At 61.2% G+C, this 11693-nt stretch overlaps 1 protein-coding gene across 2 annotated transcripts; it reads left to right on the top strand.

The window, feature by feature from the left end:
• The first annotated feature begins 1440 nt into the window (after window positions 1-1440).
• On the top strand, window positions 1441-11061 carry SLC25A14 (solute carrier family 25 member 14). Of its 2 annotated transcripts, XM_053273488.1 has the most exons (10): window positions 1441-1629; window positions 3449-3596; window positions 4064-4237; window positions 5484-5527; window positions 6160-6245; window positions 6987-7082; window positions 7325-7449; window positions 8763-8898; window positions 9437-9517; window positions 10628-11061. In XM_053273488.1, exons 1-10 carry the CDS (start codon window positions 1566-1568, stop codon window positions 10667-10669), a joined length of 996 nt encoding a protein of 331 aa, XP_053129463.1. In that variant the 5' UTR covers window positions 1441-1565; the 3' UTR covers window positions 10670-11061. The 2 variants fall into 2 exon arrangements, with proteins under 2 accessions (XP_053129463.1, XP_053129465.1); XM_053273490.1 differs by lacking the exon at window positions 5484-5527 and having other exon boundaries at window positions 4064-4158.
• Window positions 11062-11693: the final 632 nt, after the last annotated feature.

Raw genomic sequence — 11693 nt, 5'->3', positions numbered from 1 at the left:
AGCAGTTAGTGTGGACCAGGGAGAGCTGGTCAAATTCCCATTCAGCCATGAAACTCACTGGGTAGTTCTGGGCCAGTTACTTCTCTCTCAGCATAACCTACTTCAAAATGTTGTTGTGAGGATAAACATAATAATGTGCACCACTCTGGGCTCCTTGGAGGAAGATTGGGATAGAAATATATACTAAAATTCAAATACACTTGAAATATTCCTCCAGACCCTGGAGAGGAGAGCTGGTCTTGTGGTAGCAAGCCTGACTTGTCCCCTTAGCTAAGTAGGGTCCACCCTGGTTGCATATTAAAGGGAGACTAGAAGTGTGAGCACTGGAAGATATTCCCCTCAGGGGATGGATGGAGCCACTCTGGGAAGAGCAGAAGGTCCCAAGTTCCCTCCTCCCTGGCAGCATCTCCAAGAGAGGGCTGAGAAAGATTCCTGCCTGCAACCTTGGAGAAGCCACTGCCAGTCTGTGAAGACAATACTGAGCTAGATAGACCAATGGTCTGACTCAGTATATGGCCGCTTCCTATGTTTCCTCTTAACAGGTGCTGGACCCCATCTAAGGAAGATCATCTGTGCTGCTTGGTTGGTTATTGTTGGCTATGCTTCTGGAAGGCCTTGCCCTTGGGTGGGGCATCATGGGACGGAGCAGCTTGTAGCCACCCCTGCCTGGAACACAGGGGGCGATTGCTGGGGGCTATCATGTCAGACGCTTCCCTACTCCAGCATGTGATTCTGTCAGCTGCTGTGGGTTCTGCCAGGCCCTGAAAGATGCTACAGTGTTCTGTTCTGTTTCTTTCATTGTAATGGGAGTAACAGAGTGAGCATTTCATTGTAGACTCCAGTGCAACTGGCCCTCTCCACCCCCAGCACAGCATCCCTCCAGTGGCTGTTGCTGGGGTCTACCTTATATTTCCTTTTAGAGCGTGAGCCCTTTGGGGACAGAGAGCCATCTTATTACTTGTTTTTCTGTGCAAACTGCTTTGAACACTGGTCGAAAAGCAGTCTATAGATGGGCATCATAGTCCCATAGCCATAGTGCTGAGCAGCTAAGGAGGAGGAGGAGGAGGGGTTCCTGCAGAGCAGACAGAGGTATCCATGCAGCATACCTAACGGAGGTGCCAAGTGTTGTGGACTACAAGTCCCATCATCCCCAGCTGAAGCGGCCTTTGGCGGGGGTCATGGGAGTTGTAGTCCACCACAGCTGGGCATTTCTGCGGCAGGCCGCCCTAAAACAGCTGCAGGCCAAAGATTTCAACGCCCCGCCCCGCGAGCCCTGCCTACAGGGCCGAGCCCCCGCAGGGCGGGAGCTCGTGACGTCACGGGCGCCCGCCCATTGGCCCAACCGGTCACCCTAGGCCCGCCCTCTTAGCTCGCCCAATCAGAACCTCGGGGCGTTCCCGTCGCCGGCATCGAAAGCCTCGGCGCTTCCTCTGTTTTGGCCTTTACCGGCTGCCGTCCAGAGACTCTAGGCAGGCAGAACCGGCCTTTTCGGAGAAGGGAGTGCGAGGCCGCTGTCGGTGCTGCGCGGAGGGCAGGGGGCGCCGGCTTCCCCCCCCCCGGCCGCCATGTCGGTGCTGAGCTGGAAGCCCTTCGTCTACGGCGGGCTGGCCTCGCTGGTGGCCGAGTTCGGTGAGGAGGTGGGGCGGGAGGAGCCGGGCCGAGCGGCCCCCTGCTGGGCCACGCCTCTCGCCGTTACCGGGCAACGGGCCCCGCCCCCTGGCGCCTAGCAACGGGCCGGTCCTCCTCGGCCAGGCCTCTCGGAAGGCCCCGCCCCCTTGGGTCGTCCGCGGGGGGGGGGGCGGGGGGCGCCTAGGAAGCTGCCCTGGACTGAGTCAGACCCTTGGTCCATCTGGCTCAGGATTGCCTGCCCAGGCTGGCAGCGGCTTCTCCAAGGTTGCAGGCAGGAGTCTCTCTCGCAGTCCTCTCTTGGAGGTGCCTCCCAGGAGGGCTGCAGAAGGAGCTGCCTTTGGCCAAGTCGGGCCCTGAGTGGGTGGTGGCCCCTCCTGCTCCCCCTGCACTGGCTGGCAGCGTCTCTCTTTCCGAGGCTCTGGCAGGGGTCTCGCCAAGTGTTCCCTCCAACAGGGATTCCTGGGTGTTGTTGACTACAACTCCCATGATCCCCAAGCGAAGGCCATTGCAGCTGGGGGTTCTGGGAGTTGTTGCCAGCAACATCTGGGAATCCCTGTTGGAGGGGGCACTGGGCCTCTCGCTCAGCCCTGCCCGCAGGATGATGCTGCCGCCAGGGCTTGGAGCAGGCCCTCCGCCGCTGGGCTGTAATGGACCCCACCCACCCCCATCAGGTAAGCTCACATCATCAGCCCCTCGATTCTGGGCATTGGCCTAATGCCATGCACTGGAAGCCGCCTTGGGCAGAGTCAGACACTCGGTCCACTTAGCTCAGGGTTGTGTGCACTGGCTGGCAGCGGCTTCTCCAAGGCTGCAGGCAAGAGTCTCTCTCAGCCCTCTCTGGAGATGCTGCTGCCAGGGCTTCCTGCATGCCAAGCAAAGAAACAACGTTCTCTGCCTACTTACCCCAAAGCAAGCCTCCTGGAGTTCAGTGAGGCTTCCTTCCAAGGAAGTGTGTGTGTAAGGTTGTGGCTGTAATCTTGTGAGCAAGAAGCTGTTTCTGCTCTTGTCTTGAACAATCCTCCTACAGCTCAGTCCATGAGCATAAGACTGCACAGAGGCGAAGGAGACAAGCCTTCTTGTTGTAGTTCAACTTTGTGTAAACTGTCTGCAGACATGTATCTTGGTGGCATCTGTGTGCAAACAAAAAGCAAAGCCCTTGTGTTGCAAAAGGGCTCACAGTCTAAAACAGGAGCAGATGGGGGTTTATCTTGAACGCACAGGCCCTGCCAATAGGTGCCTGTGGACGCTCCGTCCCTGTGCAGCTCATTGCCTGCTGTTGGATACTCAGCCCGTAGCAGGGTGGATCTTGAGCTGCTGATGACCTTTCGTAGGACTGCTTTCTAAAACATCTCTAAAGGGGGGAGGCATTGCTTGCATGGTTCTTGAGTCATCTGGATAGCGAAGCACTTCCTTCTGCATTGTTGGAAATCTAACTCCTCCAGTGGCAGAACGGCAAGGAAGTGACGAGGCGGCTCAGGCAGCCAAGGAAAGAGTGGCTTGCATGAAGCCAGGCATCACGGAGAGATGCCAAGACCCTTGAAGTGGGTTTCTACGTTTATTTGCAACTTGAATGGTGTGGCTCTTGCCTAAGCCTGGTAGGGTAACCTGCAGTTGAGTCAGCTCAGAGCTCCTTGGAGGAATCTGGGGGTGCAGCTGGAAGGACTCCATCGGGACAGAGCAGTTGGCATGAGCCCGACTTGGGTTGCGTGGGGGAAGAGAAGCAGAGAGGAGCCGCTTTGCATCTGTCCAGCTCGTGAGTCACCACTGAGTGGGGTCAGTTGCCTGCACTGTCGGACCGGGGGCTGCCTTTTCCTTGCAGGGACCTTTCCTGTGGACCTCACCAAAACGCGGCTCCAAGTCCAAGGCCAAAGCATCGATGCCCGTTTCCGAGAGATCAAGTACCGTGGCATGTTCCATGCCTTGTTCCGTATCTACCGAGAGGAAGGCATCCTGGCCCTGTACTCTGGGTAAAGCCCTGCTCCTTCCTGCTGGTCACCCCACAATGCTTTAGCTCCCCCCCCCGCCCCGATCCTCTCAGTTGGGGATGGGAAACATAGGAAGCGGCCATAGACGACTGAGTCAGAGCCTTGGTCCATCTAGTTGGAGCCCCCCACGGGCATTCCTGTGACGGGCAGCGTGGCTCCTCCGCCTCCTCCCCCCGTTCTGCGGAGGGCACATTGGCTTCTAGCTGGCAGCCGCCAGGGCAGGGGGCAACTCAAGTGCGGCTGCAGTGCGGGGAGGCAGGAGGGCTCTGAGGACCCACCCGAGGTCCTTCAAGCACCCCAAGGGGGCGGAGTGGTGTCCCCTGTGGGGAAGCCCTCCTCTCAGTTAAGGTTCCAGGGCCCTCCCCTCCCCCAAGTGGGAATGGGGCTCTTGAAGGGTAGGCAGGGGTGCCTGTGGAGGGGGTCCAAACTGTCTGTCTTCCCCGCCGCAGGATTGCTCCGGCCTTATTAAGACAAGCATCTTACGGCACCATCAAGATCGGCATATACCAGAGTCTGAAGCGGCTTTTTGTGGATCGCTTGGAAGGTCAGTGTGTCGGAGGAGTATCGTGGGCGTCTGTGCAGTGCCATGCTAGCGGATGCGGATGCTGTGCCCGCGAGGATTGGTGTGTGTGTGGCGGGGGGTGGGCCTTATGCTGCGCTGCCTCTCGTGGGCGGCTTGGGGGTCTTGGGCAGAGGAGCCCTTCCTCTCGGACACCGTGAGCCACCAGAATGGTCTCCCGCGGTGTTAGTGAGAGTCATGCTTGCGCTTAAAAGCTCCCCCACGGTTGGAGTTGCCAAGTCGTTCCGTGGGGAAGAACTTTTCTTCCTTCCTTCAGCTCTTTCAAGGGTGGGTGAGATGTGCCGCTCTTTCCACTTGCTTGCTTGATCTGTGACTTGCTACAGCAGGGGTTCTTCACCGCCCCAGCTGGTGTTGGACTAGCACTCCCATCATCCCCATCCTTTGGCCATTCTGGCTGGGGGTGATGGGCGTTGTAGTCCAAAAACGGAGTTGGGTACAAGGGTGGGAGCCTCTGGTCTGCAGCCACTTTGGCTGCCGTCCCTCTTGTTCCGTAGCGATAGAGGCTGCCTTGCACAGCACTGATGGGAGGGTGGGGTGGGGTGGGGGCTAAAACCACGAAAATAAATGGAGATGGGGATTTCCATTCAGTGCTCATGAGGAGCAGCCACCCTCACCGGCCAGGCCCTTTGAGGAATACGGAACTCGGTTTGCGAGGTTGTTTTGGTTGGTTCGTTAAACCTTTCGGCAGTTCGTGTGCTTCCTACCCCACACCATCCACACAAAGTTCCAGACAAACTTGGGAGGTGCGAGGAGCACCTTCCGAGAAGGCAGAGATTGCCACAGCCAGGAAGGCTCTGATTTCCTGCCCCTTCGCTTTCTCGCGCTCCACTGCAAGCAGCCTCCCTCCCTGGCACTCCCCGTGAATCAGGGTCGGGTTCGTGGGCAGAGCAGCTCTTTGGCTTCTGCTGCTGCTGCTCTTAAGCACTCGCGTTCAGTTCTTGGAGCAATTTGCAGAGTGCAAGAAATGGGAAGAAACAGAATATGGTTCGCTGTCCCCCAAGTGCTGAGAGCTGACAGACAAAACCACAAAGGAGAGCTGTTGGGCTGAAGGGGGCCGGTTGCTCTCCAACCTCTAAACCCGAGAGAGCCGTGACTGGTGGGGGCCTCCTTGCCCAGGGAGCAGAGTTCGGGCGGCCAGCACTGGGTGCTGCTCTCGGCGTCAAGCCCTCGCGCCGCCTCCCAGGCTGCCTGCCCTGCTCGGTTGCCCCTGCCCGCCACCTGCTGTGTGCTGCGTCACGCTCTCTCCTCTGCCTCCCAGGACGGTGCCCTAAACCTTTGTTTCCCCGCAGGCCCAGGGCAAGCCGTGGCCCGGTCTCCTTTGGAGAGTGCTGCGGTCAGTACCACTGCCCTTCCCCAGCCTAATTCTGCTCTAACCCTTGGCTTTTCCTCTCTGAACTAACAGTCTAATCTCTTCTGCTGGGGTTTGGGGTCTTGGGGTTGGCGGTTCCAGTTCTCAGTAGAAGCCTCCCCCGAATCCCTCACGAGAGGCCGGTGGGGTGGGGTGGGGTGGGGTGGGGTGGCGTCCCTCTCGCTCTCTCACGCGCAGGGCTGCACAGCGTTGCCTCTCCAGCGGTTCTTTGACTGCAGCTCCCATCACCCCGACAGTTGGCTGCTGAGGCGGGAATGATGGGAGTGGTAGTTCCCCTCACCTTCAGGGCAGCCCCCTTGCGCACCCCTGCTTTCTAGGTAGGCAGCGTCCCTGGAGAAGCGCCTGATGGGCAGTCTGCGACTTTGTCCAGCTGCAGAAGCCCCTTGGTGTTCAGATCCAGCAGCCAGACTGTGCTGTCCTTGATGCTTGAGGCCCAGGAAAACGGAGGCTGGAGAACGGGAGCGGTTGGTCTGGCTGTAGCCTTGCCCCGTGGCTGCCTTCGGCTTTTCCTCCCTGCCAAATCTCTCTTGCTCTCCCTTCTCTGGCCCAGTCCGGGGTCCCAACTCCTCCCCGCCATTCCTTCTTCCTGCTTGCAGATGAGACGTTACTGATCAACGTCATCTGTGGAGTGGTGTCGGGGGTGATCTCCTCTGCGCTGGCCAACCCGACAGATGTGCTGAAGGTAAGAGGGACTCGCGGTGCTGAATCTTCTCTGGCTCCAGCCCCTCGATGCCCCGGCGTTTAGTTCCAGATCCTCAGCACAGCTTAACTGCTCCCCGGATTCCACGCACGCCCAGGGCCGGACTGGGGGCACGGAGAGGGCGGGGGAACGTCTGTGGGGAGGGCGCCGGGCTTTGAGCAGAACGACGGGTGCTGAAGGGTGGGAGCGTTCACTGCTGCCGAGTGCCGTGGGGTGCAGGGACGCCCCGTGGGTGGGGCGCACCGGGAATGGGTCCTGTTGCCCTGTGGGCCAGTCTGCGCCCCAGTCTTCGTCTCCAGGCACCGGAGCATGAGTGGGGAAGAGGCTGGAAACAATACTGCTTCGGAATGTCCAAAGCTCTAATCCCGCTAACGCTTGCTGCGGTCCAGAGGGGTTCAGAGAAGGGCCTGCCTCTAACCACCACCTGCAACATGGGCGCCTGCTGACGTTCTTAACCATAAGTGGCTGCCAAGTTGCTCTTCTCCCTGTAAGAGGGATTCCCAGGTGTGGTTGACTACGGCTCCCAGCATCCCTTGCTGGCGGGGATGCTGGGAGTGGTAGTCAACCGTCTCTGGAATCCCTGGTGCAGGGAGCCCTGGTCACCAGATGCCAAAGGGAGGGCAGCAGGATCTCGAGAGAGGGAGATGTTCTCCGGTGTCCAGGAACGTGGTTGGTTCACTTGGGCGGTCAGAGGAGTCTCTTGCTGATCTCTCCACCCTCTAGATCCGGATGCAGGCCCAGGGCAGTCTGTTCCAGGGGGGCATGATCGGGAGCTTCGTCGACATCTACCAGCAGGAAGGCACGCGGGGCCTCTATCGGGTAAGCGCAGCCGGAGAGCCGCCAGTCTCGGCTAGCCCTGCCTTCCCTTCTTCCGTCTAGAGATTTCCTCCTCCGGGCCCGGCAGGGCCTTCCTGATGCGAAAGGCTGAGCACCGAGGCGGGGGGAGGCGGGGAGGGGTCGTCATCATCGTCCGTCCTCCCCCCCCCCGGCTCCAGAGAGCAAGGCTGGGGTGGCAGCCCTGGGCCCAGCAGGCTGTGACGGGCAGCGGCTCTCCCCGGCAGGGCGTGGTCCCCACTGCTCAGCGAGCGGCCATTGTGGTTGGAGTGGAGCTGCCCGTCTACGACATCACCAAGAAGCACTTAATCCTCTCGGGGCTCGTGGGGGACACCATCCTTGCCCATTTTATGTGAGTATTTGCCTGTGTGCAGTGGGGGCTCCTGGCCCTTGGAGGCTGCGGGGGGGGGGGGTGCGGGGCAGGTAGGCTTCCTTAAGGAGGAGAGGAGCCAGGGGGCTCTTCGGGGGCTGGAGGGAGGCCAGCCGGCTGGGACTGCTCCTCGCCGGGCCTCTCGCCTCTCTGGGCAACGCCGTCCTTCCTGCTGTCTGCTGGTGGGCAGATCAGCCCGTTTGCTGCAGAGAGGCAATGGGATGCGGGTGGGGAGTTCTCAGCAGGGGGGCCCTGGGGGCAGCTGGGGCGTGTCGGGCAGACCAGGGAACTACCCCCAGGCCTCTTCCTGGGGGCCAGCATTCTGCAGCCCAAACCACTGAGTTCCCTAGGAGGGGATGGCAGGAATACGGCGCGTGGCAAGAGCGAGCACGTTTGGGGAGCTCGGAGTCGCCGTGAGTGCCCACTGTGGGCGCTTCTTAACTCGGCGAACCACGATTCAGGGAGAAGGGGCTGCCTGGCCTCTGCTGTGATGAATGGATGCGGATTCTGGTCTCTGTATCCGTCCGTCCGTCTCTCTCTCGGAGAGATCTACAAATACAGTGGCGGCCAGTGGTCTAATCCTGGCAACCACCTTCTCAGTGTGTGTCCCCCCCCCCCGCCCCAGTCCAAAGCGAGAGACCTGAGGTCTTCCCTGCATTGCTGAGACTCCAGAGGGCTCATTTTCGGGCTGGGCCGGGCGTGGGCTGAGGCTGCCCCCTTCTGAGCCCCCCGGCACACACAGAGGACCTCAGGGTGGGGGGTGGGGTGGGGGCAGAGCTCCGCGCCGGAGCCTCTGCTTGGCCTGCTGACAGTCCCAGTTTCCATCCCTGGCGGCAGCCGCAGCATCTCCAAGTCGGGCTGGGAAAGACTCCTGAGCCTGAGACGTTGGAGATTCGCTGCCAGTCGGTGCCGACTGAGCAAGAGAGACGGGGTGGTCTGGCTCAGTCTAAGGCAGCTTCCTGTGGAAGGCGGTCTCCTCTCTCCTAGCTCTGGGGGAAGGCCAGAAGAAGTGGGGGAGACTTCCGTGGCTCTGGGCCGCCTCCCCAACGGGTGCCCGGTGGGCGCTCTCTCTCCCCCCTTCTGGCCCTTCTTGGTGTGAGGGGAAGGGAGCGGTCAGTGGCCACCGTGAGTGACGGACTGCTTCCCGCCAGAAGGCCTGGCTCATGGCCTGCGCCGCCTGCGTCATCCCCACCTTGAGAGGATGGGGTCTGGACGCAGGGTGTCGGGGATGGGGGAAATCCCCGATGGCGCTTTCCAGCTGCCAGTCTCCACGTGTCCTTGCGTTGTCCACCTAGCTCCAGCTTTACGTGTGGGCTGGCTGGTGCCGTTGCTTCAAACCCGGTGGATGTGGTGCGGACGCGCATGATGAACCAGCGGGCCATCGTGGGCAGCGTGGACCTCTACAGGGGCACCCTGGATGGTCTGGTGAAGGTGAGCTCTAGGCTGGAGTCCCCCCTGGGCCGAAATAGCGGGGACAGAACGGGAAAGGAGGCGGGTCCCAAAGGCTCTTGAAGCTGAGCAGGTGGCAAGCTGGCTCGAGGTCGATACAGGCAGGGGGTGGGCGGAGGGGGTCTGCTCCCCACTGCTCCCCACACCCTCGCAAAGAGCCCCCCCCCATAGCCCAGCACTTGTGCCGTTCCCTCACACTTGGGAGGGCCCTCTTGTGGGTCGACTGCTGGAGGATTCCGCTTCAGCAGACCTGTCCTCCTGGGCCGGAGGGACGGTGGCCCCGTCTGCCCTGCCCAAGCCCAGTTCTCAGGCAGGAAACATGTTCAAGCAAGCTCGGAAGAGTGTCCCCCGTCCCCCCCGTTGGGGCTGAAGCCCTCTTCTGAGCCGGTGGTGGGTACCGGAAGCTTGCCTGGAGGCGACCTGGGGCAGCTAGCGGGGCTGTGTGCAGGAGCTCTGCCCTCCGAGGGCCCCGCCCACTCTGGGCCAGAAGGAACCTGGGTGCTTTCTCTTTCCTCCCCAGACGTGGAAAAGCGAGGGCTTCTTTGCACTCTACAAAGGATTCTGGCCGAACTGGCTGCGGCTTGGGCCCTGGAACATCATTGTATCCTTCCGGGCGAGAGGCTTTGGGCGGGGGGGGGCGCCGAGAGAGCCCCCGCGGCGGCTGCTGCTGCATGGCTGCTTTTCTTGGGTGAGGTCCTTGTTTGCAGCCAGGGGTTGTGTTGCAGTCGTACTTGGGACTGGGAAAGAGAGTGCTCTTTGGGGTTCGGGGCGGTGAGGAGCGGGTTGGCCGTCCTCGTGGTGACGGCTGGATTTCCTTTCCCTGGAGGCTCCTCCTTGTGGCCGGCACCAGCCAAGTGGAGTTGTGGAGGAAGCCGGCCTGGGTGGCCTTCCAGGTCCCTCCCACCTCGGCTTCTGTCTGGCTAGAGTCTGCTGCAGAGGCACCTCGATTTGGGCCCCAGCGCAGCGGTCAGGCGGGCCGAGCACACGCTTGGCCTGGAGACGGTTCCAGGCCCCGGCAGTTCTTGCCACGGGGCCCTCCGGGACCAAGTTGGGGCAAGACCTTTGCCCGAGACCCTGCGGCTCAGAGTTGACCCACAGTGAGGCGATCTGCACAACCCCCCCCCCCCCCCGCACGCCAGATCCCCGGCAGCAGAGCTCAGGCTGAAGTTGGGAGTCTGGCTGAGGAGCCGACGGGGCGTGAGTGGGCCCCCCTGGGAAACGGGACTCTGGGGGCCGCGGGCAGCTCCGCACAGCGCAGGTGGGCTGCCTCTTGCTTGCCTTTCGGAGGTGTGCAGCCACCCCCGGGCCGGAGAGTCTTCCTTTCTTCCTCCCGCAGGAGCTCGGCCTTTTCTGTTGCTCCCAAGCTGCAGGAGGGCCTGGGGAAGCCCCCGCGAGTCCTTGCTTGGCTTTGAGAGGGGCTTCCTGCTTTGCCCTCAGAGGTCAGTTGTGCTTCTGAAGCGGGGGATCTGCCCCGGTCCTTCCTGCAAGGGGGGAGCAGCTTCGGGGATGGGGGGGGTTGGCAGCAGAAGTGAATGTTTGTCGGTAGCTGGCCATAGCCGGAGACGGGCTTTTGGTCCCCGCAGTGAACACACCCGTCCTCCTGCTACGTGCTCTGCAGTGGGGGGGGGGGGCGTGGGGGTGACTGGACTGAGTGCCAGATCTGTGGGGTGAGACTTGCAGCCCCCTTGGCATTCCTTAACTCAGAGGGCAGTTCTTTATCACCTACGAGCAACTGAAGAGGCTCCCTTTCTAGGGCCGGCTCCGCCTGGCGCTCCCGCTGCCCTCCTGCCTCGTCTGCCCCTTCCCTGCATCTTCATGCCCGTGGGGACTGAGGCGCCTCCCCCCCCCGCCTGGGGCTTGTGTGGGGCGGGGGCGCGTTGGGGCCAGAGATACCCAGAGCCCACTGCATGTGCTTTCCCGCCAGGGGAGGGCGAGGGGGCACGGCGGGCGGCAGGAGTCGCTCTCTCTTCTGTGAAGAGCTGCGTGAGCTGGTGGCCAGGCTGGCATTGCAGGGGGCTGTGCCTTCCCCTGAGGAGGACCCCACGCCTTCCCCACGCCTCAGGCAGGGGGGGCTCAAGGGGGCTGCTGCTGCTGCCGCCACCCCCCCTTGCCATGTGACCTGATTAAACTATTTATTGGAGCTCTGCTGCGTCTCTGGTGTGTGCATCAATGCCGCTACTACTGGATATGGATATACGGCCCTTCAGCCCCCGTTCTCAAAGCGGTTTACATAGAGAGATAAGTAAGAGAGATGGTGGTCCCCTGTCCCCAAAGGGCTCACAATCTAAAAAGGAACACAACGTTGACCCCAGCAACAGCCACTGGAGGGCTGCTGTGCTGGGGCTGGATAAGGCCAGTTGCTCTCCCTCTGCTCAGTCAAGAGAATCGCCACTTTTTAACAAGCTGCCTCTTGGCCCAGTGAGCAGAGCTGAGGATGAGGTGAAGCCCGTGTGCCGGAGGGGCTTGGCTCTCCTGGGGCTCACGGCTGGGACTGGCTGCTCCCAGGGCCAAGGACTTCTGGCGGCCCTGTCTTTGGACCTCGTAGAGGGACGTGTGCAGGAAAAGCAGGCCTGCGCCACTTGGCCAGCATTGCAGCTTGCAAGAGAAGACTCCGGGGCACAGACCCTGCAGAAGAACCCTGCTTGTGCGGGTGTGGAAGTTTGAGCTGGCAGGCAGGAGACCCCGCTTCCTTCTTTCTTTCTTTCAGAGACTGACCTCCTGCTGACCGCCTCCAGGGCCAGTGAACCAGGCCCTGTGCTTCTAGCCCCCAACCCTTC

This window comes from Hemicordylus capensis, chromosome 11 (assembly GCF_027244095.1).
Source record: "Hemicordylus capensis ecotype Gifberg chromosome 11, rHemCap1.1.pri, whole genome shotgun sequence".
Lineage (NCBI taxonomy): Eukaryota > Metazoa > Chordata > Lepidosauria > Squamata > Cordylidae > Hemicordylus > Hemicordylus capensis.
This window is presented reverse-complemented; position numbering and strand designations above follow the sequence as displayed.

Coding starts and splice junctions, on each gene's coding strand:
- SLC25A14 (XM_053273488.1), top strand. CDS start 1,566: ATGTCGGTGCTGAGCTGGAAGCCCTTCGTCTACGGCGGGCTGGCCTCG. Junction 1,630..3,448: donor CTCGCTGGTGGCCGAGTTCG/GTGAGGAGGTGG, acceptor TTTTCCTTGCAG/GGACCTTTCCTGTGGACCTC. Junction 8,899..9,436: donor CCCTGGATGGTCTGGTGAAG/GTGAGCTCTAGG, acceptor TTTCCTCCCCAG/ACGTGGAAAAGCGAGGGCTT.